This window comes from Ptychodera flava, chromosome 22, assembly GCF_041260155.1.
Source record: "Ptychodera flava strain L36383 chromosome 22, AS_Pfla_20210202, whole genome shotgun sequence".
Lineage (NCBI taxonomy): Eukaryota > Metazoa > Hemichordata > Enteropneusta > Ptychoderidae > Ptychodera > Ptychodera flava.
The window spans coordinates 29,353,405-29,380,509 of NC_091949.1; the positions used below are offsets into that span (position 1 = coordinate 29,353,405).

The 27,105-nt window shown below is 36.0% G+C and overlaps 1 protein-coding gene across 1 annotated transcript in view; it reads right to left on the reverse strand.

Annotated features, from left to right (window-relative positions):
- Window positions 1–6,461: 6,461 nt before the first annotated feature.
- Window positions 6,462–27,105, reverse strand: part of LOC139123142 (stress-activated protein kinase JNK-like) — a 35,007-nt gene continuing 14,363 nt past the window's right edge. The window contains exons 3-12 of the mRNA XM_070689169.1: window positions 22,875–23,041; window positions 21,973–22,102; window positions 19,109–19,306; window positions 18,462–18,627; window positions 17,500–17,571; window positions 15,486–15,671; window positions 14,478–14,602; window positions 13,535–13,598; window positions 12,838–12,912; window positions 6,462–11,173 (exon numbers count right to left, since the gene is read on the reverse strand). Coding sequence (XP_070545270.1) covers window positions 11,121–11,173; window positions 12,838–12,912; window positions 13,535–13,598; window positions 14,478–14,602; window positions 15,486–15,671; window positions 17,500–17,571; window positions 18,462–18,627; window positions 19,109–19,306; window positions 21,973–22,102; window positions 22,875–23,041 — 1,236 coding nt within the window. The 3' untranslated portion in view covers window positions 6,462–11,120. The remainder of the gene's footprint in view (window positions 11,174–12,837; window positions 12,913–13,534; window positions 13,599–14,477; window positions 14,603–15,485; window positions 15,672–17,499; window positions 17,572–18,461; window positions 18,628–19,108; window positions 19,307–21,972; window positions 22,103–22,874; window positions 23,042–27,105) is intronic.

Here is a 27,105-nt window from a genome sequence, read left to right on the forward strand (position 1 = left end):
TTTACATTATTTAGCCACAAAGCTTGTTTTACACTTTATTGAGTCAACCATTTCAGTGAAACTACTTTCTTATCCAAGTAGACTTTAACACAATCATATGGCATAGTTCGTCCATATCTACCCTTGGTATGGAGTATGACACTGGGATAGAAGAGTTCATGGTCATATCTAATACAGAATGAGATATTCTATACATACTTTGATACAATGAATGAAAGCTTTCACAATCACATTTTAGTAGAAGACCAATCATTTGCAAAGATATGGTTGCCATATCAACATGGCAACAATGAATCTGATGTAAACTGAGGATGATAACCAGGGTTATATCACTGGAGTTGACCAGAATGAGTTGACAATCTCAGTGTGAATTTTTACACTTAGACAGGAGAAGACTATATTGATTGTTGTCAATTTTAAATGCCATTAATCAATATGCTAATCAGAGTCCTTAGCTCACTTGAAAATTTTAGAGTCATTTCAATATTTTGAAGCCTGTAGGAGAATAGTGGTGCATTCTGTGAAATGTATCGTTTTAACTAACCATTAAAGCCAGTAATGTTGACTAAATTTGAATCTTGTTTTATTCATCAAGTTTTATAAATTAAGTTCACAGACAGTTCTTTGATATGTGAATTTATTCTTTCTACATGTAACTACATCTGTCTTTTAATAGCTGTGTATTGGATGTAATATGATCAACATAGATGTGTCATCTAAGCCTAAATGATTTCATCTAGCAACCCACATTGCGGTAAACTGGGAAAACAAACATTCAAAGTTTTTGTTGCTTTGTCCTTGTGTGTCATAGACTGACTCTGAAAAAATCACGTTTTCTTTTTATAAAAACAATCATCTTTTCATCAAAAATTTCAATTTTATCTGTGAATACATTATTTGTCAGTTTTGATGCAGTGTAAGTCCGAGAGGACAAGTGTGCAATTGTTGAACTGAGTTGACCTAAAGCATTTGGCAAGTTAATAGTATGCATTCATAGAATAAAAATATAGAAAAATTCACTTTACAGCAAAAGTATCAAATGCCTTAGACCATCTTGGGTCTAATCAAAGTTTTTATAAGAAGGTCATCATGTATACCATGATTTTGCAAATCATTTAGCTTGACAATTGTTTATTATACGATACACACTGAATGCTTTACATAGTTTTGAAATGCTGATTATGTTATTTTATGAAACCCGTTACATAAAACATTTGTATCACGTTTAACCCAGCTAAGAAATGGGGATTTTGTAAAAATATTAACTTTGTTGACAATAAAGCCAGTCAATTTAGTCATAACATGGTCGCCTTTCCCGCTTTTTTTTTCATTTTCAAAGATTGAGCAACAGTGTAATGTACTACCAGTACTGTTCTGAAGGCATTTGAGCAGTGCTAAAACTCCAAGCATTTGAATGGATTGTTGTTGCAACCCTAGGTGTTCAGTAAATGAGAAAGAAAGAGAACCATTCTGCCGTCATACACTGATTAAGTCTCACAGTAGCTCTGCTGAACATATTTGTCATATACCTTTTGCAATCTGTTTATATTTTTTAGTTTGTCTCTACCGCTTTGGCTCATTATTTCTTTTTTACATTATTTGTAGACTTGCTCATTGTTTGTCTTTGTGTTTATTTGTTTATTGTTATTCATCTTGAGCCTCCTGTGCGCACTTGATCAGACTCAGCTGGTTGGTAATTGATTTAAAGACTCGATCTTTATTAGCTCCGCTGTCAGCGACGCGGAGCTTATCAAATAGGTTGATTTTCCGTCGTCGTCCGTCGTCCGTCGTCGTCGTCGTCCGTCGTCCGTCGTCGTCCGTCAACAATTGCCTTCTCCTCTGAAACCGCAAGTCCAATTGCTTTGAAATTTTATATGCAGTTCACTTAAGGTGACCTCACTTCAGTTTGTTCAAATCGTGGTGAAATTTGCATATTTGTATTTTTGGGGCATTTTTTGGTGTTTTTGGTAAAAAAATCTTCTTCTCTGAAACCGCTTGTCCGATATGCAGTTTGCTTAGGGTGCCTTCAGTCAGATTTATTCAAATCGTGGCGAAATTTGCATATTTGTATTTTTAAGGCAATTTTTGTCATTTCTGGTAAAAAAATCTTTAAAAATCTTCTTCTTCAAAACTGCCAGTCAGATAGCTTTGATATTTGGTACATAGGTCCCTAGGGATGATCTATTTCAGATTTGTTCAAATTGTGCAGAAATATGCAAATTTGCATTTTTAAGGCAATTTTTGCCATTTTTGGTCAAAAAATTTATTTCTCAAAAAGTACTGGTCTGATAGTTTTGAAATTTGGTATACAGGTTTCTATCGATGAACTAAGTAATATGTATTGAATGTCTGATGAAATCTGTAATTTTGTATTTTTGGGGCAATTTTTTCCATTTTTGGTCAAAAAATGTGTATATCCAAAACTACTCATCCGATAGCTTTGAAATTTGGTATACAGGTTCCTACAGATTAACTAAATGATAGTTATTGAAATTATGATGAAATCTACAATTTTGTAATTTTGGGGCAATTTTTACCCTTTTGGTCAAAAAATGTGTATTTCCAAAACTACTCATCCGATAGCTTTGAAATTTGGTGTACAGGTTCCTACAGATGAACTAAATGATAATTATTGAAATTATGATGAAATCTGCAATTTTGTAGTTTTGGGGCAATTTTTCCTATTTTGGTCAAAAAATGCGTTTCTCAAAAAGTACTTGTCTAACAGCTTTGAAATTTGGTATACAGGTTTCTATAGATGAACTAAATTTAATCTTTTGAAATTATGATGAAATCTGCAATTTTTACTTTTGGAGGCAATTGTTGCCATTTTTGGTCAAAAAATTTATTCTCAAAAACTACTCATCAGATAGCTTTGGTTGACATGTTCTGAGGGATGATCCTATGTGATACATTCAAAGTATGATGAAATCTTCAATTGCGTATTTTTGCAGCTTATTTTAGCCACTTTTTTCTGGCCACTGCATCGAGCTATCAAAGATTTCCACCCTTCTTCATCATCAACATGTCTCAAAAATAGTTATTCTCTACATAAACACAGCGGAGCTATATCGGCCGCTAGGTCGCTTGTTCATATTCAAATAGATCGGCAGAGTATAAACAAATATGCCTTTATGCTCATGGTCATCATTATTCTCTGGATCTCATAGTCAAACAAGTCGTTTTGGCTTTCAAAGTTTGTCAATATTTCAGACTGTCAGAAAAGATAACTTCTTTGAAAAAGAAATTCCATCAAGCCGTACATGTTTGAACCACAACCACATCTGTGAAACATAGGGCCAAAGTCCCTGAAGCTACTATAGACATGGATACAAAATTAAGTATTTCCTTACTGTATGAAATTATCTCACTAAGGTCATCCTACGGACAAGTGAACTAAATATTAAAGCTGTCTGACCAGCGGTTTTGAAAGAACAAGCAACTCAACAGTTGACAGAGCTCTGTTGAGTTATGTAGAGAATAACCTTTTGTGACACATGTATTGATGAAGAAGGTGGATATCTTTGATTAACATTGTGAGTTCTGTTTAATAAGTTGAGACTGTACATACTCAGAGAAAGCACACTGAAGAGACAAAGGTTTGAAACTTAAGAAGTTCAAGGTCATCAAAAGCATTATAAGGAATCATGTTACACTTTCATTGCACTGTTTACACAGATTGCATAATTGCTATAAATAGCACATGAGGAATTTTTATACAGCCCAGCTTTACCATAAAAACCCTATCACTTTGACCACTCTTTTAATTGACCACTCTATTTTTTTCCTCAAAAAGTAATTTTATTTTATCCTTACCAAGTCAACCATAAATGGAAATTAGAACTTTCTCTATCTCTATCTCTATCTCTATTGACTATTTTGAGCAATTTCTTTTAGATAACATACAGGGCACAATAAATGATGGTTCACAATATGTCAAAGTTGGGATTCAGGAAAGTTGCCTTTACATGTTTTAATCCTCCAAGATGGTAAGCATTTCACTATGAACTGTCAAAAATAGTTGAACTTTCTGATAATTCTACACTAAAATTATTTTGGCTTTGATGATTTCCTAATTAATTCAATTATTTAAAATCATATTAATTATTTTTTTCTGGGTGAATTGATAGGGTTTATACAGTACAAGAATTACATACAATGTAAGTCAAATTTTGACCAAAAATGACAAAAAAATTCCTTAAAAATACAGATTTGCATATTTCATCACAATTTGAACAAGTCTAAGTTGGGTTAACCCTAGGGACCTGTATACCAAATAACAAAGCTGTCTGACCAGCGGTTATGAAGAAGAAAATTTTTTACCGAAAACACCTTTTTTGGCATTAATTTGCCTATTTTCAACAATATCAAAAAATTAAAAAAAATAGTTTCTCAAAATCATATTTTTCATCTACACAACAAATATCAAATCAGTAAGTACTGCGGTTCTCAAGATATTTGAGTGGACGGACGCCTCACAAACGGACATACATACATACATACATACATACATACATACATACATACAGACTGACGACGGACGCCGGACGGATACCCATCCCAATAGCTTCTATAGACTATAGTCTATAGTAGCTAAAAACATTTTAGCCTCACAGGTACATGTTACGAACCGTCATCTCTGGAGCCAGCCAATGTTTAGAATAGTTGGCAAAACCATTTTGATACCTGGAAGCATGTTTTATATTTTCAATACAGTTAATATAATTAGTAAAATGGCAAACACAAGAGACAGCAGAAATGACATGACACCCAGGGGTTTCTAGGGGTGACCCTACTGTTGGGCTACTTGAGCTGGGCCATTTCTTGCAGTGAGCATTCTTATACTTTATAGTTGTGGCTGTCATGTTACAGCGCCCTCAAAGAGTTGGTATTTGTGTGGCAAACACTTGCAGTTATCGAGTGAGCTATGAATAAATGTCTCATCCCTCTGCATCGATGTGGCCGAGTTGTTTCACTGACAATAGCTAATATTCTTGATTACATGATAGTACCACATTTTGTATTGGCCAAGATGTTTTCAATTATGAACTGATTGCTTCAACTGTTATTGTCATTTTTGGATAACCTTGGTGATAGTCTGGGCGAAATCTTAAAGTGTGCTGTTGCTGCATTTAGCTATTTACTGAATGTGCAAAAACTTATTGCTCTGAAAATGTATCTTATATACATATCTTTTAATTGTCCGGTAAAAGGACTTTGTATGACCCTTGCTGGTTTGTCATTGTTTTTATTGTCAGGAAGACCATTTTCATCATTTGAATCAGGTTAATTAGATTATCATTATTTTGATAGTCAATCCAAATACAGTTCTACAATGTGGAGTTATCCAAGCTAGCAACTGATTGCTTCACAAGCTTTAGATGATGTATATTCTGCAGTACTGTTACCAGACTTGTCCTGTGTTACTGGACAGTGCAAATCTTGGGAGCTGTATAATTATGCATATGAAATTTGCCTCTACAGATACAGACAGAGAAAATAGACTTATTAAAGATACTGCATTGAATTGTCAATGTGTGGAGATTTTGATCATTTTCTTTAATCTGAGAGTTTGACCGGAACCGAACAAAGCAGGACTGAAAAAGTGGGTGTAATGGACATTTGAAAGTGTAAGTATTACTCCTACGGCCCTTTTTGAATTGGAATCAGAAAAATTTAATAAATTGACTAACTTGACCAATCACACTACTGAAGTTGTGGTGAATTTGTCATTAAACCTTCAGTCTGCCTCAGTAGTGTTATTCTTTCACATTATTTTCAGAATTTTAGTCTAAAATAGTGAGTAGGTCATGTTTCACCCAAAGATGTTTGCAAAACTATGGTATAAACACAGATGTTGCAATTCTGGTGTCACAGAAAATTGTGGCTTATTGAGTGGTTGAATATTATCATTATTGCATCATTTCTAAACAGCCTATCAACTACAAAACAGCCTCAGTTTCCGACTCCCTAAATTACTTTAAATAAGTAAATCAGCCAATCAACTACAAAACAGCCTAAGTTTCTGACTCCCTAAATTACTTTAAATAAGTAAATCAGCCAATCAACTACAAAACAGCCTCAGTTTCCGACTCCCTAAATTACTTTAAATAAGTAAATCAGATATGATCTTCCGAGGCACTGCCTCTGTAGCACTTTGAATAATCACGGCATGGTGGTTATGTCAGCATTTTGAAACAAGCAGTTAGAATTGAAATTTGCACCAATTTTATTATATTTTTAGCTCAGGGATGATCAATACAACCGAAGTCTACGGTACATAGCGTAGCCTTTGGTGGGTATGTGAAAAGAAGTCCATGTGAAAAATTTGATAGTGTTCAAAATAAGACAGCAAAAAGAACCATCTACTGAGGCTTTCATACAAATAAACAACATGAGACACACCAACATTTTCCTCAATTACCATGGTTACACACAAATAAACACATCACCATGGTTACTCTCAGGGAAACCATTTATTATTGTTGACATATTTATACATTCTTCTATCTAGTGACCAGAATTCTCAAACAATGGAAACAAAATCTTGTTCACAAAATCGGAACTACTCGATTTCCTACAATTTTTTGTGTTTCACTTTTTTCTACAAATACATGTGGATGCTACATGACATACAGCATAGTCTTGCTGAAGGCAAGTTATTAATAAAACTTAGCTCGTAAATAACATTTGCTTGAAAAGATGGCATTGAATTTGGACAGTAGATTAAATACAGCCAAGCTGATAAGCCTGGATGTGAAAGAAAAGACACAAAATACATTATCTGTGGACTCTGTCCTGACAAAGTGTACAGTACACACATTGAACCCTCTTTCCATTTTTTTTCTTTGGACATGTACTGTGGTAGATTTTGAGTTAGGAGATTACAGCACATTTCTGATCTAGAAGTCACTAAGATAGAGAATGGTGTATTGCATATCTACAAAGTCAAGCAGATGGGTGATGACAGAATCCAAACTTTTTAAAAGATTTTTCCTGTTTTACACTAATTATTGTTAAGATGCAATTTATGTCATTGTAAAGTCAAGAAGTGGTTATTCTTTTTAAAGCTGGGCAATATTTAAGGTTACAAGTGGATAAGATCTGACATGTTCTTCGACAGCACTTTCAAAAAGACCGCATTTTCCGATGCATATGGCAGTATGTTACACATGCATTATGACCACACAGTTTTCTCTGCTCGTTGCATGGTCAATTCCTTTGTTTAATGCACTGAAAACACTCACAATGCCATGCTTGACAAATGAAAACATTCAGTATGCAATGTTCCACAGTTATCAGACATGACAATTGACAAATACTTTAGCCATGCTTTCATTCTGGTATCTTGAAATTCATTATGGAATAGTCTTTGTACACAGACCAAACAATTCTGCATACAACCAGTATTTGTAAGAAAAGAGGTTGAGTAAAATTACAGTAAGTTAGAGAAATAGATATCATATCTGCCAGTTGGTCCATCAGAATGTATCCATACAGTTTTCTTCCCATAGCTGTGTGTAATTGGTAGACCATATCTATCTTTCCATCACCGACAACTGGCACATCTGAATGGCTTATCCAGGGTCCATCAATGCTAGACTAAGTCCCTGTCAATGCAATGACTTTCAAGCACTTGTAACAGCAATTTTCTAGGACTTTTTGGGACCAAAAACCATTTCCCAGGTACAGTTTTCACGATACATCATTTTACATCATTTTTATATATTATTTTATGCATTATTCTTGTGATATCATTGACCTGTCATTTAGTAATTTTTCAAAAATGCAGTGGCTGATCATTTTTCAAGACTTTCCAAGACTCAATTTCATTTCCAGAGACTTTTCAGGAAACATTAAAATTCAAGGACTTTTCAAGGATTTCAAAGAGTGTATGGACCCTGTCAATTACATTCTTTTGTAAATCTGGTAAACTAAACACAATCATTTCTCTGTAAAAGACATGTGACCAGCAAAATCTCTGAGAATGTAACAAAGGGAAAGAGCTTGAAAGGTTTCCTGCAGCTAAGGACTGATTTCCAAATCTGGTGACAATGTCAGAAATACAGGAAACAGTAAAAATGAATGTTGTACCGATTACGTCGGTGATGGCACCACACCAATGTGATATCAACAGTGTGTCTTTACTGTTCAAAATTGCTTACAAGGCCCATGAAATGGTCTTCTTCACTTGTATATGCATTTCAAATAACATTGAATCAATACATCGGAGGCATTCACGAAGGTATTTTGAACAAAATGTTTGCATGGCTGGTAAATCCTCGATTTATGGCTGACACTTCAGCTCAACTAATCAGACAGACTGATGACAGGCACATTACAAAGCTATCTCAACCAAATCCTGTCTATACAGACATTTTTTCTGGATACAATTCAAACAGGACAAACTATCGAAAGAACCCAAATATTTTTGTCAATCTCTAAAAGGTTTGGTTTAGACAGGCTTTACTGTACCATGTGAGACACTGCTGGTGGTAGTGTGCCAGGCATGGCTGGTGGTAGTGAGCCAGGCATGGCTGGTGGTAGTGAGCCAGGCATTGCTGGTGGTAGTGAGTCAGGCATGGCTGGTGGTAGTGAGCCAGGCATTGCTGGTGGGAGTGAGCCAGACATGGCTGGTGGTAGGGAGCCAGGCATGGCTGGTGGTAGTGAGCCAGGCATGGCTGGTGGTAGGGAGCCAGACATGGCTGGTGGTAGTGAGCCAGGCATGGCTGGTGGTAGTGAGCCAGACATGGCTGGTCGTAGTGAGCCAGACAGCATGAAGCAGTGGTCTCAGTTTATATTCAGATTTATATATATTTATATACAGATAGTGAACAATAAACAAAACTGAAATGGTTCTCCTCAAAAGAAGCTCACAATGTTATGCAAACAGGGGTCCTATCTCATTGTGACTATCAAGGAGGTATGACATATTTTATTCACATAAACACTTTGAGATCTGGGAATCTTTGGAAAGGTGGTAAAAAGTTGACAATCAAGCTTTTGAGAAGTGCAAATTTCTTACTTTTAGTTGTTTATCATCCAGCAAATATGAGCAATAAATGACCATGGAGATGAAGATACTGCGTCTGGGGGCCACTAATAGAGATTACAATATTTGTGGTACATAAGACCATTCCATGGGCACTTCATGGGATAGCAGAATATGTCTGGATGATGCCAAACACCATTCAACCTTGAAAGTAATACATAGTTAGCTCCAAAATTAAATTTTCTGATTGTCGAACTTTGCCGATGAAGCCAGATTAGAAAACTACATGATATGACAAAATAAAAAGAAATTTGACACAAGAGACAAAAAATTCACAATTAGTCATCAATTTCTGGTTTATACAGACAAAAACATTACCAACATATACAGATGTGCTTTACATAGGCAAGTATTTTGCAATTTTTGAAATTCCAGCCCTCGTGACTATCTAAACTCCAGCCCTCCCAGATTTCCTACTCATTGATCCCTTTATCATTTGCTCTGCATTTGTACAAGCCGTAAAATTTATTACAGCACAAAACAATCACTTTAGATTCACAAATATTATATCATTTAAAAGATTGTGTCACATTCTGACTTTTTTTTGTCAGACAAAACATGGTAAATTATAAAAGCACCAACTTTTATATCTTGCATTAATTTCCATACTAACATTGACAATATCTAAGTACATTTACAGGGAAAAACATCATTTACAAATTTCATTTGATAACATGACAGTACTGTGACAAATACAGTGTTGTTTAATGCTACATGCAAAAACACATTTTGTTTCATTGGTAGAGATCTATGACAGGTTAGAATGCAATCATATGCTTGGCAAATTACTGTGATTTTTCCTAAAAGCTAAAGCGGTATGTCTCAATGCTGCCAGCTGATTGGTGCACACACTTATTTGCATATCTGAAAATTGGACTCTCTGACAGAGACAGCAAAGCAAGCGTAATGCTTTCATACGACTTCATCTTACCATTGACAGACAGCTAGGATCTGTTGCTGGAATGTGACAAAATCTGGTTTTTTTTGTACTGCAATTGATAAAAAATAAAATACAGTTGACAAATTTGGACAATTTCAGCAATAACTTTGACAGAAAGTTGCAGAGGTTCCCTGATGGTTCCTACAGATCAAAATTTTATGGATTTCATGTGAGACCTCAAATAAGAAAATAAATGTAGACAAAACTGTCACCATGGTAACTACTACTGCCATGGCATCTCCCAAAATTAAAGGTGAAAAAGTTTGTTTACATGAAACCTCTTTAGAAGTTCATGTTGATTGAAAAACAATACTAAAAGTATATGTACACATCTACAAAAAGTGTTTAAATGTTTAACATATAGGAAATAACTGCAAAAATCTAATATGTTAGCTCCTATATTGTTAGTCAAACTTCTTTTTTAATAGTTGACAGTTAATGTGTATAATCATTGTAGTTATCAGATTTTAGTAGTTGTGAAAATAGTTGCAAATTACAGTGCACTGTGCATGTCTTATGTTTATCTCCAGTCACATCAAATTACTGCTATGCCAGTAATAACTTTGCACCTAAAGACAGAAGTATCTGTACGGGACATGCTTACCAACTCATGAATGCATTCGTTTCTCTTTATCCATATTTGTCAAATTTATGCTGGTAATACTTTCAAGAAATGTCAGTATTTTTTTGTTTAAGGCAGAGTGCCTCTCGGGTACAGATATTTAGACTCTCAAAATTTCCAATACTTGCTCTTGGAATAAGTAAAATTTGCTGGTAGGTGTATGCATATGAGGTTGTGAGAGGTGCAAATCTGTAACATAAACTGCTTGGTGTTTTGTATGACAGTTTTTAAGAGGCAGGAGCAACGAGACACGACAGAACTGTAGGAAGACTGAATACAGTGGATAGTTTGGGAAGCCAAAAATTAAAAGTTCTCACTTGCAAGTGCCACACAAGATTTGTCATTTTAATTTCTATAAGAGAAACATACGAGGTCTCACATGAATATACTTGATCAACTTTGTTTTGAATTGTAAACAGCAAATTTTGTTGCTAGGATACCAAATCTTAGTGCTTTGACTTGTTATCTCTAGTTGCAGTCAAGGGTTTATGTTTGTTTGTCATTTGTTATCTCCTACAGTTTGCCGCTGCACCGCGGCCATCATGTTCCATCTCACCATCTGTGAAAAACAAAAAAGAATATAGGTTATGGTAGAGTGGTAAAGTAAGACAAAAATTTTATTGGTTGTATCCAGCCAACAAGTCTACAGGAAAGATTTCAAACAGTTCTGTGACCTGAGTCAATTATTCACTGGGAATAGTGTTTAATGTTTTGGGTTCAGTAAGTACAAATACTCTATGGGACATACTTTTATGTCACCAAGAAACTTATATATCACTTTTTTGGCAGTCTGTGTCAAATAAGCTCTTTGGGAAATAAGTTTTTATGGACTGGGTCATAACAGAATCCTACAGGAATTATTAATTGGGGCTATGTCAGAACAGGACCCAACAGGGGCTATGTCACTGATTAAAAGACTGCTAAACAGCTCCACTTATGAAGAAATCATAACACAATGGGGGTCATGTTTGATCGTATTGCGACATATGGTTATGTACATGTATACATTAAAATATGTTGTTACTGTATAAAGTTTGAATGGAATCAGTTCACATATATCTGTGTCATATAAATAGTCAAAATACAAATGTGAGTAACCGGCCGGGATTTGAGGACTGTTCCTTTAAAAGTACAGAAATGAAGCAAACTGACTGCCACAGCTCAAAAGCGGACCTGAGCAAAAGTCAAACAGGTACTATGATGACCATTAAACTGGTCTTTCTAGAACTTGACTATCCATCAGTGACTGAGACTGAACTGACATTATACACATATTGACTGGCCATGAGGGCAACGGCATACGTCTGTACCCAGAGGGACTGTGAGTCACCCAAAAAAACAGTCTGTTTTTGGAGGTGACTCACAGGCACGAGGGGTTAAAGACATATGCTGTCACCCTCATGCCCAGTCAATATGTGTTTTATAACACACCTCATCTGTAGGCATGCATAAGATCGTACCATACTACAAAACTTGTTGCGCATAAAATGTTGGAGTGGTTCGGCAAGAAAAAGTTTTTCCCGACAGGTTTGCAATACTTCTGCACAACAAATGATGCCTGATGTGACATCGGTTACATGGATCAGCACAAAAAGAATGCATCCCACGTGACTATCAATTGACGAATTAGAACACAGACTGCAGATAAGGGGTGTTATAGTGTCACATGCACACCAAACAGTATGAAAAGTGATGTCTACAGCTGATCTGACCGCTTTAATTGTACCCATTGTAAAATCTTATTTTGAAACACGTATAAAAGAAGCACGCTGACAAAGGACCCACAGAAGGCAACATGGCAAAGTACCTGTACAAGTACGGTTTATAGAAGTGGTGGTATGGGGTACAGACAACAGAGAGGGGATATAGAGTATGAACAGGGGAGGTCTGCAGGGGTCATAGCGGTATAGCATACAGAGAGGTGAGGGAAGGGGTATAGAGTACAGAGATGTGGTGGGAGGGGGTTTAGAGAACAGAGATGTGGTAGGAGGGGGTTTAGAGAACAGAGAGGTACTGGGAGGTTTAGAGTACAGAGGTGGTTGAAGTGTGTTTAGAGTACAGAGATGTGGAGGGAGGGGGTTTAGGGTACAGAGGTATGGAGGAGGGGGTGTAGGGTATGCAAAATATTATTACCGTAGTTTTGTAGGGGTCTCTTGCTAAATATTTCCACTGTATTGATGCAGAATATGGCTGATGTACAGCAAGACATGAACGATAACTTACCCTGGTTATTTGTAGAGATATGCGGAGGTATCGTGTGTGGTTTCCCGAAATTCAACACCTCTTTATAAATTAACTCTGAAAATGTAAGATCATCGCAACAAGAAAGATATCTGTTATGAAATTGGCACCTTTTTATGGAAATAGTAAATAATTATGATTAAAAAAGACCGATTCAGACATGTCCTAGTGATTACTCTGGAAAGGTAAATATCCATATGAATTACAACAAACTGACAGCTATATCTCATGATACAGTTCTCATGTACATGTAGAGTATAACTGGAAAAGTTCAGGGTAATTTGGATCATGACTCTAGACAGACATTTGGATGGAAGGCGGTCTCTCATTTATTTGTCCCTAGATTTCTACTTGGTAGAGATCCGTCCTGAAACTTATTTCTAAATCTTTGTGGTATTCACACTCAATGATCTGCTGATGTTGTAACTTATTGTGTCTCATTACATAACTCATATCAATAATTACTTTTTTGATATCAATGTTTATCAAAATAAGTCTCTGTTCACAAAGTCTTTTGTTTGGTTCAGTTGCATTGACAGTATTCATGTCAGACTTGTAATGTTTCATGTAATTTCAACCTCAGTGTTCACCCCTAATTCCCTTTCAAGTGGTCCACAATCACCATTGATAACAATGGGTTTGGGTCAAACCAAGGTAGTAAAAGGGTTATAAAACTAACCTTTCCACTGTTCAACTGTGTGCTCTCTTTCATCAATGCTGTGATCATATGGCAGTGGTGGTGGCTGAAACATCAATAAACCAATCAAAATCACTCATCAATGGTAAATATCAGATCTTATCATCAAATCCAACCAATCAAAGTCACTCATCAATGGTAAATATCAGATCTTATCATCAAATCCAACCAATCAAAGTCACTCATCAATGGTAAATATCAGATCTTATCATCAAATCCAACCAATCCAAATCACTCATCAATGGTAAATATCAGATCTTATCAAATCCAACCAATCAAAATCACTCATCAATAGTAAATATCAGATCTTATCATCAAATCCAACCAATCAAAATCACTCATTAACGGTAAATATCAGATCTTATCATCAAATCCAACCAATCAAAATCACTCATCAACGGTAAATATCAGATCTTATCATCAAATCCAACCAATCAAAGTCACTCATCAATGATAAATATCAGATCTTATCATCAAATCCAATGTTTGTAGCAGATTATGGCTAATCTTTTCATCAATCACAGTGTGCATCATGGACTCTTTAAGGTACAGTAGCTGTAATATCGCATTTTTCTCACTTTTTTGTTTGTTTTAGCATCAATTGCGAGTTCTTGTTCTACTCCACAAAGCACATTGAAACACCAACTATTATGCTTGTCAAAACAGCATCTATTGTGTAAAATGTGGTGTAATATTCATACTTTATTCATAAATGTAGAGTTTCAAATTAACCTTAAGCATTTATCAGAACAGAAAATGCTGTGAGATTAATTTCTTGTCAATTCATCAGATGCATTTGTGAAATCAACATTATATATACACTTGAAAATAGTTAATGCAGTACAATATCTTTAGTGTATATAAAAGATAGCTGTATCCATTCTATGAGGAATAAGAAGGGGAATCCAATCAATATTTTACTTACACCTTCCACCTCACTTGGATCGTACCATACATGAATATAGGGGTGTTGCAGTGCATCATCAACTGATATCCTTTCTTCTGGGTCTATCACTAACATTTTAGAGAGTAGACTTCTGGCATGGCTTGCTGGCAACACACAAAAGACAACAAAAAAAATCAATAACAAAAATACGAATTCTGTCCCTCTGTTTAATAATGCACGGATCTTGTCCCCTGTAAAAATCTATAATTTCTGTTTAAATAAAAATATATATTTATTGGTAGAGTACATGTACACATATGTATGGCTCTGTAATTTTTGTTCTAAGGTACATCTTTAATGTTTTGAAGAATGATCCTCTATGGCTAGCTATAACAGAGCCTTTGCGTGTGACGGACATACATCCGCACATACATACATATACACACATACATACATACATACATACACACAGACATACATACATACATACAGACATACAGACGCCACCGACTCACCATATAAGCTCTTTTTGGTATTTATATACATACCAAATATGAGCTAAAAATGATCCTCTATGGCTAGCAATTACAAAGGTGAGATTTATCAGAGTGTTTATGAATACCAAAGTTATGTTGTATTAATAATTTAGTATGCATGAAACAAGATTGACAGACTGTCATTTGCATCGAATGATCATTTTAATACTAATCTTGTAGAGACAACAATATAGGGCCATCCTATACTTCAGTGACCTATAGATATGAACACCTGTTTAATATGATATTTCAGTTTTCTTTGTCATGGAAAAATTACGGTACATTGACAATAACTGTAGAATAGCATTCCTAGGATCTGTACGATAACATGCAGATAAAAGAGGACTTTGGTTCATCTCATTGATTCATCTGTACATCTTCCAAATATTTACAATATTTTATGGACAAATGTTGAACAGATTGGTATGCAAAAATTGAACTACTGGCCATGTGTACTACAAAAGCTGCAATCTGACAAGGACACAAAAAGAAACTACACATCATGACTCACCTTTAAGTTTATTGAGTTCTGTACTCTCAGCCGGAAACAAAACATCAGGAAATAGCTTATCAAAACAGTAGCCTGCATATTTAGGTCGGTTTTCTACATAATTCCTGACTGTTGGTTGCAAGCGTTTCATGAAATCAACTGATGGAGTTCCCAGTTGTTCAATGATTTTATTCCACTGGTCAATGTCTGTAAAATTCAGGTTAAGCTAATAGCCATGACTGGAAAGCTAATATCTATGACTGTTAAGCTAATATCTATGAATGGTAAGCTAATATATATGACTGGTAAGCTGATATCTATGACTCTTAAGCTAATATCTATGACTGGTAAGCTAATATATATGACTGGTAAGCTAATAGCTATGACTGTTAAGCTAATATCTATGACTGGTAAGCTAATATATATGACTGGTAAGCTAATATATATGACTGGTAAGCTAATATATATGACTGGTAAGCTAATAGCTATGACTGTTAAGCTAATCGCTATGACTGGTAAGCAAATAGCTATGATTGTTAAGCTAATATCTATGACTGGTAAGCTAATATATATGACTGGTAAGGTAATATATATGACTGGTAAGCTAATAGCTATGACTCTTAAGCTAATCGCTATGACTGGTAAGCAAATAGCTATGATTGTTAAGCTAATCGCTATGAATGGTAAACTAATAGCTACGACTGTAGTCCATGTATTTCAAGTTAAGCTGATAGCTATGATTATTAAGGTGATAGCCATGATTGTTCAGCTAACAGCCATGACTGGAAAGCTAACAGTCATGATTGTTATACTAATAGCAATGATATATCTTTTAGCTTGCCATGTGAAAACATTCTCCAATGCTTTCTTCAAACCTTTCATTTTAAATGAGTTAAAACTTTTGCATGATGGGATATGCATACTTTATGATGACATTAAACTCAGATTCATGAAAACCCACTCAATCTATTCAGCCAAGCTATTTATTAATTCAGATTACCATATCCACTTTTTCATTCTTGCCTTGGCACAATACTAACCTTGGCTAACATTTGCTTTTTTGGTAAAGGTAAAAACATGTATCTGTCTGTCTGTCTGTCTGTCTGTCTGTCTGTCTATTGACACGCCAGCCAGATAGACAGACAGATAGATGGGCAGACAGACAGATAGAAAGACACACAGACAGATAGACAGACAGACTGTTCATCTTTCTGTCTGTCTGTCTGTCTGTCTGTGTGTCTTTCTATCTGTCTGTCTGCCCATCTATCTGTCTATGTGTCTATCTAGCTGGCTAGCTATCGAGCTTCAAGTCCAGATCATGCACAGCATACAACTCTTTCAAGAGTGAAGTTAGAACCACCTGTACATACATGAATTTAAAGAGTGTAAAGGTTCACATCTACCAAACGATAACATCCTTTTTCTACAATATAATTTTCAAAACAGGTGATATTTGTCACATTCTAAATTTTTAACACCTGAAAGATCTCCACAACTGATATCCAACCTTATCTACATGACACATATCGTTAAGAGAACTCCGCTATCCATTTTTCAAAGTTCTAAAGATTGAACTAATTGCACATGCAAAGGTTAACGAAAATATCCATTGCTTTAAAACAACTGTGAGAAAATTGGTCTTCTCTGAATATCTATCTGGAACATTTAATTCTGATTAAGATTACTTGGATAAGTCAAACCTTCATACAGTGAAATTGGTACACACATAATACGGAAAGATTCAATGTATTTGAGACTACTTGAAAAGGAGGACAGAATATTCTTTTTGAACATCTCAATTAGCAAATAAAGTTACCAGAATTTATGGTTTTGTATTCATTGTCTGTTGTTTGTATCAGTGTGTGCCAACCTATGACCTGATATACAAAAGTGATGAGCAGCAACACTCAAGTTTCTTAACCCTTTCACCACCATGGTTTAGCCCAAACCCATTGTTAGCAGTGGTGATTGTGGACCTGTTTACTAAACTTCAGGGGTTTATAGGTTATCAGAGAGTATTGAGTGAAAAGGATACGATCAGTACCAGGAAACATCACACCTCCTCTGATCATTTCTCCCATGATGCATCCTACTGACCATAGATCAACTGTAAAGAAAGCACACATGGAAATACCATTTCAATATAAAGGCATCTGTATGGATTCACATTGTGAAAATGTCAGATATTTTTCAATGCCAGTGTCTGACAAAATAATGGAGTATTGTGTCTTCATTTGACATTTTGTTTTCTCACTGCTTTGATATAATGACATTGCTTTTGTGCTTTATCTTCCTACTTGCCTGTCTCTGTTAGGTTATTTGTTTATTTATTTATTTATTTATTTATTTATTCAGAAATGCTTCAGATCCAATTCCATTTACAGTTCCTACAATACTCATAAAAAAACTTTCAAGACTCAAAAGAAACTCAACAGAAAATATTTAGTTGAACATTGACAAAAATAAAACAAAGAGCCACAAAACAAAGAAACATATTTACAAAATTAAAGTCGAAAAACTGTTGGATATGTTGAAAGGCATCCCATTCTCTTTGTAGCCCATTCCTAGGATGACTTACCATTCTCTTTGTAGCCCATTCCTAGGATGACTTACCATTCTCTTTGTAGCCCATTCCTAGGATGACTTACCATTCTCTTTGTAGCCCATTCCTAGGATGACTTACCATTCTCTTTGTAGCCCATTCCTAGGATGACTTACCATTCTCTTTGTAGCCCATTCCTAGGATGACTTACCATTCTCTTTGTAGCCCATTCCTAGATGACTTACCATTCTCTTTGTAGCCCATTCCTAGGATGACTTACCATTCTCTTTGTAGCCCATTCCTAGGATGACTTACCATTCTCTTTGTAGCCCATTCCTAGGATGACTTACCATTCTCTTTGTAGCCCATTCCTAGGATGACTTACCATTCTCTTTGTAGCCCATTCCTAGGATGACTTACCATTCTCTTTGTAGCCCATCCCTAGGATGACTTACCATTCTCTTTGTAGCCCATTCCTAGGATGACTTCAGGAGCTCTGTAATACCTTGTCACAACATACGGAGTCATCATGAAACTGGTGCCAGCTGTCCTTGCCAAACCAAAGTCTAGGATTTTCAGAGTACAGTCAGATCGTACAACTATATTGCTAGGTTTCAAATCCTGCAATACAATGGAATGATCATGTTATCACGGATCATAAACAGGGAATTGTGTCCGACCTTCCCACCATACAGAATTTTCTGCCATTACTGAGATATCATACTGTTGACATATATTAACATGAAAAACAAAAATAACGAAAAAAGTTATAGAAATAGTCCCTTTGACTAGGCATATTTTGATTTCTGCTACTCTATATGAGTTTTGTGCATGGCTATTTCTCACGGCTCATATCAATGAAAGACAGTTGACAAAAGTTGTTGGAATGAAGCAGAATTTCGAGAACGAAATTGTCTGCGGCAATATTAGATGATGCGTCCATAGCATGTTGTACTTGTCAGCAATGGTTACTTTTTGGCAAACCTAAGCACCATACTTTCTTTTTACTTGTAACCATTATTCAGTAAGATATTGTCTTGTGAAACAGATCTACCATTTACCCTATGGATAGAGGTTACAATAACTGGAAAGACTTACTCACCCTGTGTATAATACCAGCTGAATGTAGGTGTTTAATACCACATAGTAATTGATACATGAGATAAGACATTCTTTCATGATCTAAGTCCATCTGAATAACTTGACATAAATTGGCATCCATGAGTTCCATGACAAGATAAACATCTTGAAACTCTTCAAATGTCTTCTGAGGTGTAAATGCATTCAATAAACCTATAATCTGATGATGGGATAAAAAAACAACTAATTAGTGTCAAATATGACGTCAGCCATGCACAAACCTTACGTTATATGTTTTAAACTGCTCTACTTAATAACTTTGTTGCACAAAAACCATCTTGAGGAGACCTGTTTGCTGATGGTTCTCTCAACTACACTTAAACGGCCATTATCATATACCTAGATTCACGTACCCATGTAAACCTATGGGAAAAGGCGCTCTTACAGGTGTGTAATAAGTTGCCATATCACGCCCAGGCACACTTTGCCCGAATAAGGTAGTGTGCGTGCTTTTTCGAACTTTTTCGTTGTCGTTGCTACGCGCGTTGCTATCCATGTACATTCCATTCGAAAGCACGTCAGCGCGAGATTCGAACCCGTTTCTATGCGCTTCGCTCGTAGTTTTGAAGCAAATTGTAGACAGTTCGAATCTTATTCCGATCAAAATTGGTTTAAAACAAGTGCTTGATAGTCTCCTCTCAATGTTTTGCTGAGAAAGTGTATTTTAACGAGCGGGATCTACTCATCTGTGCTCATTCTGCAGTGACATTGGCGTTCGCATAGAACAAGCTCGTGACGCGTTCCACAACAGAATAAATGACAACATCGTACATATTAATCCGCAAAGTTACGTGGCTCATGTTTTTTTTTAATTTACGCCCATAACTTTATCAAAATTTTATTGATAAATTCTGAAACATATCACAACCGTTCAATACGGTATATGATAAAACCTTTACGGCCCAGATACGGGTTTTGCGGACCTCGGTCGTACGGCGTACGGGCCCTCGCACGCTCGGGCCCTTCCGCCGTACAACCTCGGTCCGCAAAAACCTGTATCAGGGCCATAAAGATTAATAGTTGTAATTCTTAATGATTTTTTTCACTATTTTTGTTTTGTATATCCATTGCAAGAACTTGTTCTACCCCTTAATGCATGATGAAATACCTACTGTTTAGCTTGTTAAAGGGACAAAGTCAGCCATTTTTCATGAATTTTGTATGATACAAGATACTACTTATATTGTTTGACATGTTTACAGATAGTGAATGAATGGGTGACCATGCATATATTCGACCCCGGTTTTAGACACAATCAATGAATTAATGGCCATGACCATTAATTCATTTCTGCGATGGTTTCATGTATGATGTCTAAAACAGGGGTTGAATATATGCATGGTCACCCATTTATTCAGTATATTTCAACATGTCAAACAATATAAGTAGTATCTTGCATCAAAAAAAATTCATGAAAAATGACCAACTTTGTCCCTTTTACACAACATGATATTGTTTACAATTAATTCTACTCAAGACCAGAATTAACTTGTCAACAATAACAATGTAGTCTACACTAAGTCTTGTACAGGCTGAGTTCACGAGCTGAATATTGTGTATCTGTATTAATATTTGATATTAAAAGTAAAAACTGATAATATCATCAAAAAATTACAGCTACTGGGCCTTTAACCTGACGGTGAAAGCTCAATGCTGTCAAGGAACAAGTGAAATTTAATGTTTTTGAACAACAATACAGCCTATGTGTAAATATTTAATAAATGACAATATAGAAGTTGACAATTTTTAGCAGATTATGACACTGAAATTTATTTTGAATTTACTACCACCTTCTCCATTTGGACCACCAAAATACATGTTCTCGTGGTCTGCAAGGACCACTACAATAAATGTTAATTTCAATGCTGCCATGGGCAATGTAACTGATGTCTGATAGGATGATCTCTTATACATGTATTGGATCACTGGCTACTAGGGTTAGGACTCTGGGGTAAGAACTCTGATATTAATCTGAAAGAGCAGAAGTGTAGGTCCAAAAAACTTGTGATGAACATACAACACAGAGTAATAAAATCTTGTTGATATACCATACCAAAAAATTGGAGTGAAAGTGGAAAAAATATGTTTCAGTTTACAAGAAAACATCATTAAATGTAAAAGTCATCCCATATCCATGGAGCATTATAAACTGACACTGCAGAACAAGTCACTTCAACCATTAATATAAACACAGTAATTGGTGCCATCGTTTAGCCACTTGGGATTGTGAATGCTTTTAAGACCTAAACGAAAGTGTGTTATGAATTTAAACCTGTCACAAATTGAAACAAGAACATATGAAGTCATTGAAAATTCCCTTATACACTCTTTATGATTTTCCCGATATAGATTTGACTTGGTGAAAGGCTACATTAGTATAAAAATACACAATAATACCAGCATTAAATATTTCTGACAAAATTTTATCTAAAGAGTTTCTATTTGTAGTAGGTATATCAAATTATGGACAGTCAAGTGTTTTATTCAACTTTGACAAATCAATAAAATCTTGCCAAAATATCTCTTATCCTTCTGAGTTCATATTTCACCATCAGGTCAAGTTGTTTACATGTAAACTACTGATGCACAAGTCCCATATGGTGCATTTTAACAAAATATTGAACATTTCAAGTCCCCTGAGACATAGATACTATAAACATGATTTTACAGTATCAAGCTGCAATAACTTACCACGCCCAGTGGGTGAAACTACATGTGGTTTAGAATCAATACTGGTTTTTACTGACTTGGCTAATAGGAAAGTAATACTGTCTGGCAGAAAAAGGATATTTCAGAAAATGTTGCAGAGTCATGCACGCTACTTACATTTTTATGATTGCACAGTTTCATAAGAACAAATTCTCTGTATGCACGTTTTGCATGAGTTACATTTTGAAATGGTCGACTCAGTTTCTTGATTGCTACATTCTGGCCGGTCACTGTGTCATACGCAGCACTGAAATACAAAAGAAAGGCATTTCTAAGGTCAATGACCTTAACAAGGAATTTAGTTCTCATACTTAAGCTGCAGTAATTAACTTGTTTATTTCTTCTTTATTTGGTGTCAAGTTGGTTTTTATAGGTTTTCATGAGAGAAATCCACATAATACATCTTTGTTTACAAATTTTTTAAATGTACTCAAAATGCCTGCATGCTTGCAGAGCATCACATTGTTGTGTAAATTATGGAGGTGAAAAAGAAGTTTCTGCTTTTATTCTTCATGGCCATTCATATGCATGGAACAATCAAGCAAATAGAAAACTTGTGTGTAAAATTTTCCATGTATTTTTGAACCAATTGTATTTCAAACTTTTTATTGGACACAGAAATGAAGAATCTAATTACTTCGGCTTTACATCATTTTGGAGAAATCTATTAAAACCACTAAACAGAGAAAAAATGGCGTGTGTAAGCAATGTTTCAGACACATTGACTTATATTGCTCTATTTGGGGATGATTTGAGCTTACAAGGGTAAACAGCATCTTCTTGAAACACCACAGTACACCACTGACAGAAAACCTGAATAGGTCGCCAGGTATGATAATGATCAAGGAAGTAAATGCTAATATTTCCTAGGAACAAATTCCAATATTTTTGCTGAAAGTTTGACTCAGATGGAAATACTTACTGTATCTGGTAAATTTCAAAAGTAGATAAAACCAAAATGAATCAACTCAACATCTAATCTCACATTTCTAACCTGACAAAAATGTTAAATTACTTACCAGACAATGCCTTGTGCTCCTGAACCTATAGGTTTGAGATTTTGGTATCTTTTTAATATGACAAAGTTAGTATCACCAACATCTACGCTGTAGAAATCACTGTTGTTATAGTACTTGTTTCCATAATGTTTACTCATTCTGTATTCTTCAGCTATTTCAGACCAGTTCTGTGGAGAATGAAAAATACAATACACAGTATCAATGTAGTGACCCTATCATTCCTGAAGTCAAATCACATCACTAATAAATGTACATGTGTATCACATTCTGAGGTACCATTTTACAAGTGGTATAGCCACAAATTGATGACGTCAAATCGCCATACACAATACATAATCCATAATTACAAGGTGTCTGTGTTTTGTTTACAGCAATGTGACGTCATCAGTTTGCGGCTATACCACTTGTAAAATGGTGTCCATTCTGCTCATCAAATTAATGTCAAATTACAGTTACACAGGTTTTTAATTTGGTCCACCGTAGAATTTTCTTTATCTTGTGCAAATAATAATCCTCATTTACTGTATTTTGTTCAGTTTTACATCAAAATATCATGTCATCTGAAAGCATAACAGTAACACACAGCCACTGTGCAAAGTATGTCTGTGCAATAACACTTTCCTTTTTCTACGGTAAAAACTAAACTTCTTGACCAATCATTTCCATTTTTATTCCAATTTTTCTAAGTTCACCCTTTCTTTGATCATCTTACACATTTAGACAACAGTAAATATTTCTGCATATTAATTTTTATGAACAATTGTACGCTTGATTGATAATGATATGCAGCAGTTTTCCTAAACTGTTTGTGATTGGTCAATGTGTGCACGGCGATAAAATATGCAGCAGTTCTGCTATACTGTTTGCGATTGGTCAGTGTCTTGGATACACCTGTCTTCCAACAGCGGTACACAATGTGTATAATTTACAAGGTAAATGAAACACTGATTTGATACAGCGAGGTTTACATTATCTAACTAGCTATGATTTTGACTGATCTAATCGCATGCGATTTATGCAGACATCCATCTTTGCACAGTCAAAAACAATTAATGCTCAATTTCCTAAATATATGTATTCAATTATGCAAAGCTCAATGACTGGCATTGTCTGAATATGCAAATTAAATTGTCATGAGTCATTATTAATGAAGAATATTCAGTGGCTGCAAATTGAACACAATGTAGAGTTGACAATGTACAGGGAAGTGCAACTACTTTACATGATCATATATTATTCATTTTTGCTTCATTTGACAAAAAATGCACATACTGCAACACCCAATGTACCAGTATACATTATAAATAGGATATGACATTCTATATCAGTGTTTTTGCTAAGGTTGGGGAATATTGGTAAATGATTTTGGGAACCCCGGTAACATTTCTGCCCCCTTCTAGTTTGATTACATTGATATACCAAGGGGGACCCCGGTAAAAATGACAGGGGAACACCGGTAACATTTACCGGGGTACAGGCCTTAACAAAACCACTGTATGTAGCAATATACATTATAAATAGGATATGACATTCTATGTACCAATATACATTATAAATAGGATATGACATTCTATGTACCAATATATATTATAAATAGGATATGACATTCTATGTACCAATATACAATATAAATAGGATATGACATTCTATGTACCAATATACAATATAAATAGGATATGACATTCTATGTACCAATAACATAAACAGAATATGACATTCTTCAATTAACATTACAGGACGGTTGTCGATAGCACTAAGAAATCATGCCTGAGAATTCCTATCAAAACATGCCTTAAAATAGTAACTTTTCAAGTATGATTATACTGATCACAAAGCAGATAAAAATACTCTACAAAATTTACTTCTCAAGTAACCAATATGAAATGTAAGAAGAAGAAATGAAAGAATTTCTATTTGCAATCCATTATTCCATAGCAAAACAGCAGGTGTACATGGCTATGGTATTCTTCAATAGTTCAATCCACTGTAGGTCAAGTTCTTTCAGATGGTGTGAGACTGACAAAACTAAAACTTGAATTATAATCCATCTTTAGACATTCTACACAGTTGACACTGCACTTGTACTGCAGAGTGAATGATTCGAAACATGAACTACATGAGAAAACACTGCTTACTGTCTGAGTTAACCCTTTTCCTGCCAAGTCGGTGAAAATCCGCTAAAATTTGGTGTAGCCAGAATCTAAGCACTGGTGGCCGTTATTCTACCAACTTGGTGGAAATCGGGCCATTTTTTGGTACCCCCTTTCCTGCCAAGTCGACGGCACTATGTTGTGCTATCCCCTGTGCGTTTAGGGGTCATCCGAGGACAGGTTTTCTGACAAAGAACGCCTTTTCCCCTCGAAATGGGTTCACAGGGAGTCGATAGACAGGGAAAGGTGCAGAAACCTGTCCACCAGTCCCCCACACCCGAGGGGGGGCTGGGTTTTTTTTTACTGCTTTTTAGCGGACTTGGCAGGATAGCATGGTGACGTTTTCTGGTGGAGTTGGACGTACTTGGCTGTCTGACACTATACAGATTGCTGCCAAACTTGACCAACTCGGCAATGCTAATCTAGAAGGCTATCTCTTGCAAATGACTTGGCAGATGGTGCCGATGGTGCGAGATGAAAGTCACTTATTCAGTTGTGTGTGACTGAAAATGAGAACATATTTTTGATGGGACGGCTTGACTTGTTCCTCCGATAGAACAGATATGAACGACTCGGAATTACCATTACAAACTGGTGTCCGACGTATTAAGCTGGGCTTCAGCTCTGCAAGTTAAAGCCAGGCAACATCCTTCACCGCCTTGGCCGTGCCATTCAATGGACGTGGCTTTGGATTTTTTATTTATTCCATCCTCCGAAGTATTGGCTCTGGTTTGCAGGCAAACCTATCCTGTTGCCAACGACTTGGTTACTATGTACGCTGTTTGCGTACCGAGAATTCAAGAGGGGACATGAGGTCAATGCTACGGGGATACCGCCTGTACTGAGCAGGGACTGCTTTTGTTATGCTGACCAGCGAGCTGTACAATGGCCGCCAGGCATGGGGAGAAATTGATGGCTACAACAATGGAAGCATATTGCGTTGTACCCGTGCATCACAAAAGTGAGACTGACAACTTGGGTGTAGTGACTGATTATCACTGGTTAGCTGCAGCCCAAGCCATGATGGTACAAACCAGTACCTGACTGAGGACCGCTCGATTACGTCAGTAATGAACGGTAACACTCCTAAGCCAACTCCCAAAGGAGCTGGGCTAGACTACGTGGAAGATGTTGTTAGTGGAACGGCAAAAACGTACTTTTTGTGTTACACTGCCAAATCGTTGAAGGTACGTATTCAATTGACCTTACCCTGGGGAAACAGAACAGGTTTGCCGGTGCTGCTGCACCCCTAGCACGACCCCCAGGGTCTCTGACTAACAGACGAGCGAGGTGATGTTTGTGTCTAGCGGATGTGCGCAATACTGAAGGAGTTTATTTCCGAGAAAATAAGCATGAAACGGCAATAAAATGACGCACCCCCTGGGGCAAACAAAGCCGGTGACCTCAATTTTTTTCTGCAGTAACCCTTGAGCACCTTCCCCTGTCTACGGGCATGTAGAAATTATTGAAGTCTAACATGTATAAGTACGGCTAAAACTACCCTGAAAATGGGCGGTTTCTGCCAAAATGCCTGGCAGGATAATGTGAAGGAGAGCCAATCTTTTGCAGGCACATATTGTGGGGCCGTTTTCTACTGACTTGGCAGGATAACGGACAAGGGCGCTCGGCTGGAAAAGGTTATTCCACTTAATCAATCAATTGTCTCTGTGTGTCCCTAAATGCTGTAACTGCTGTTGACAGTTGGCTGTCATAACTACATAAAAGACAAAGTATACATTATGTTGGACATAGTTACATGTACAGGTACACCATAGCAGTTGCTCTGATAGATGTCAATATGATGGCTTTAAAATAGCACATGAACACTGTCACATAAAAATGTATGCATAAAGAAACTTGTAATAAGAATATGAGCCTTGCTACAATATTACTGCAGAATGTTTGGAAGTTTATCAACCTCTCTCTACTGCCTTAAATCATTCAATATAATGAGTGTTACCTGTAAATTAAAATGCTGAATGATTGATCGATTCTGACTTGAAACTTTTATCACAACTTATCTACCATAGGACAGTTTTGCAATATTCCTCTACAGCATACATGTTACATAACATGAATTT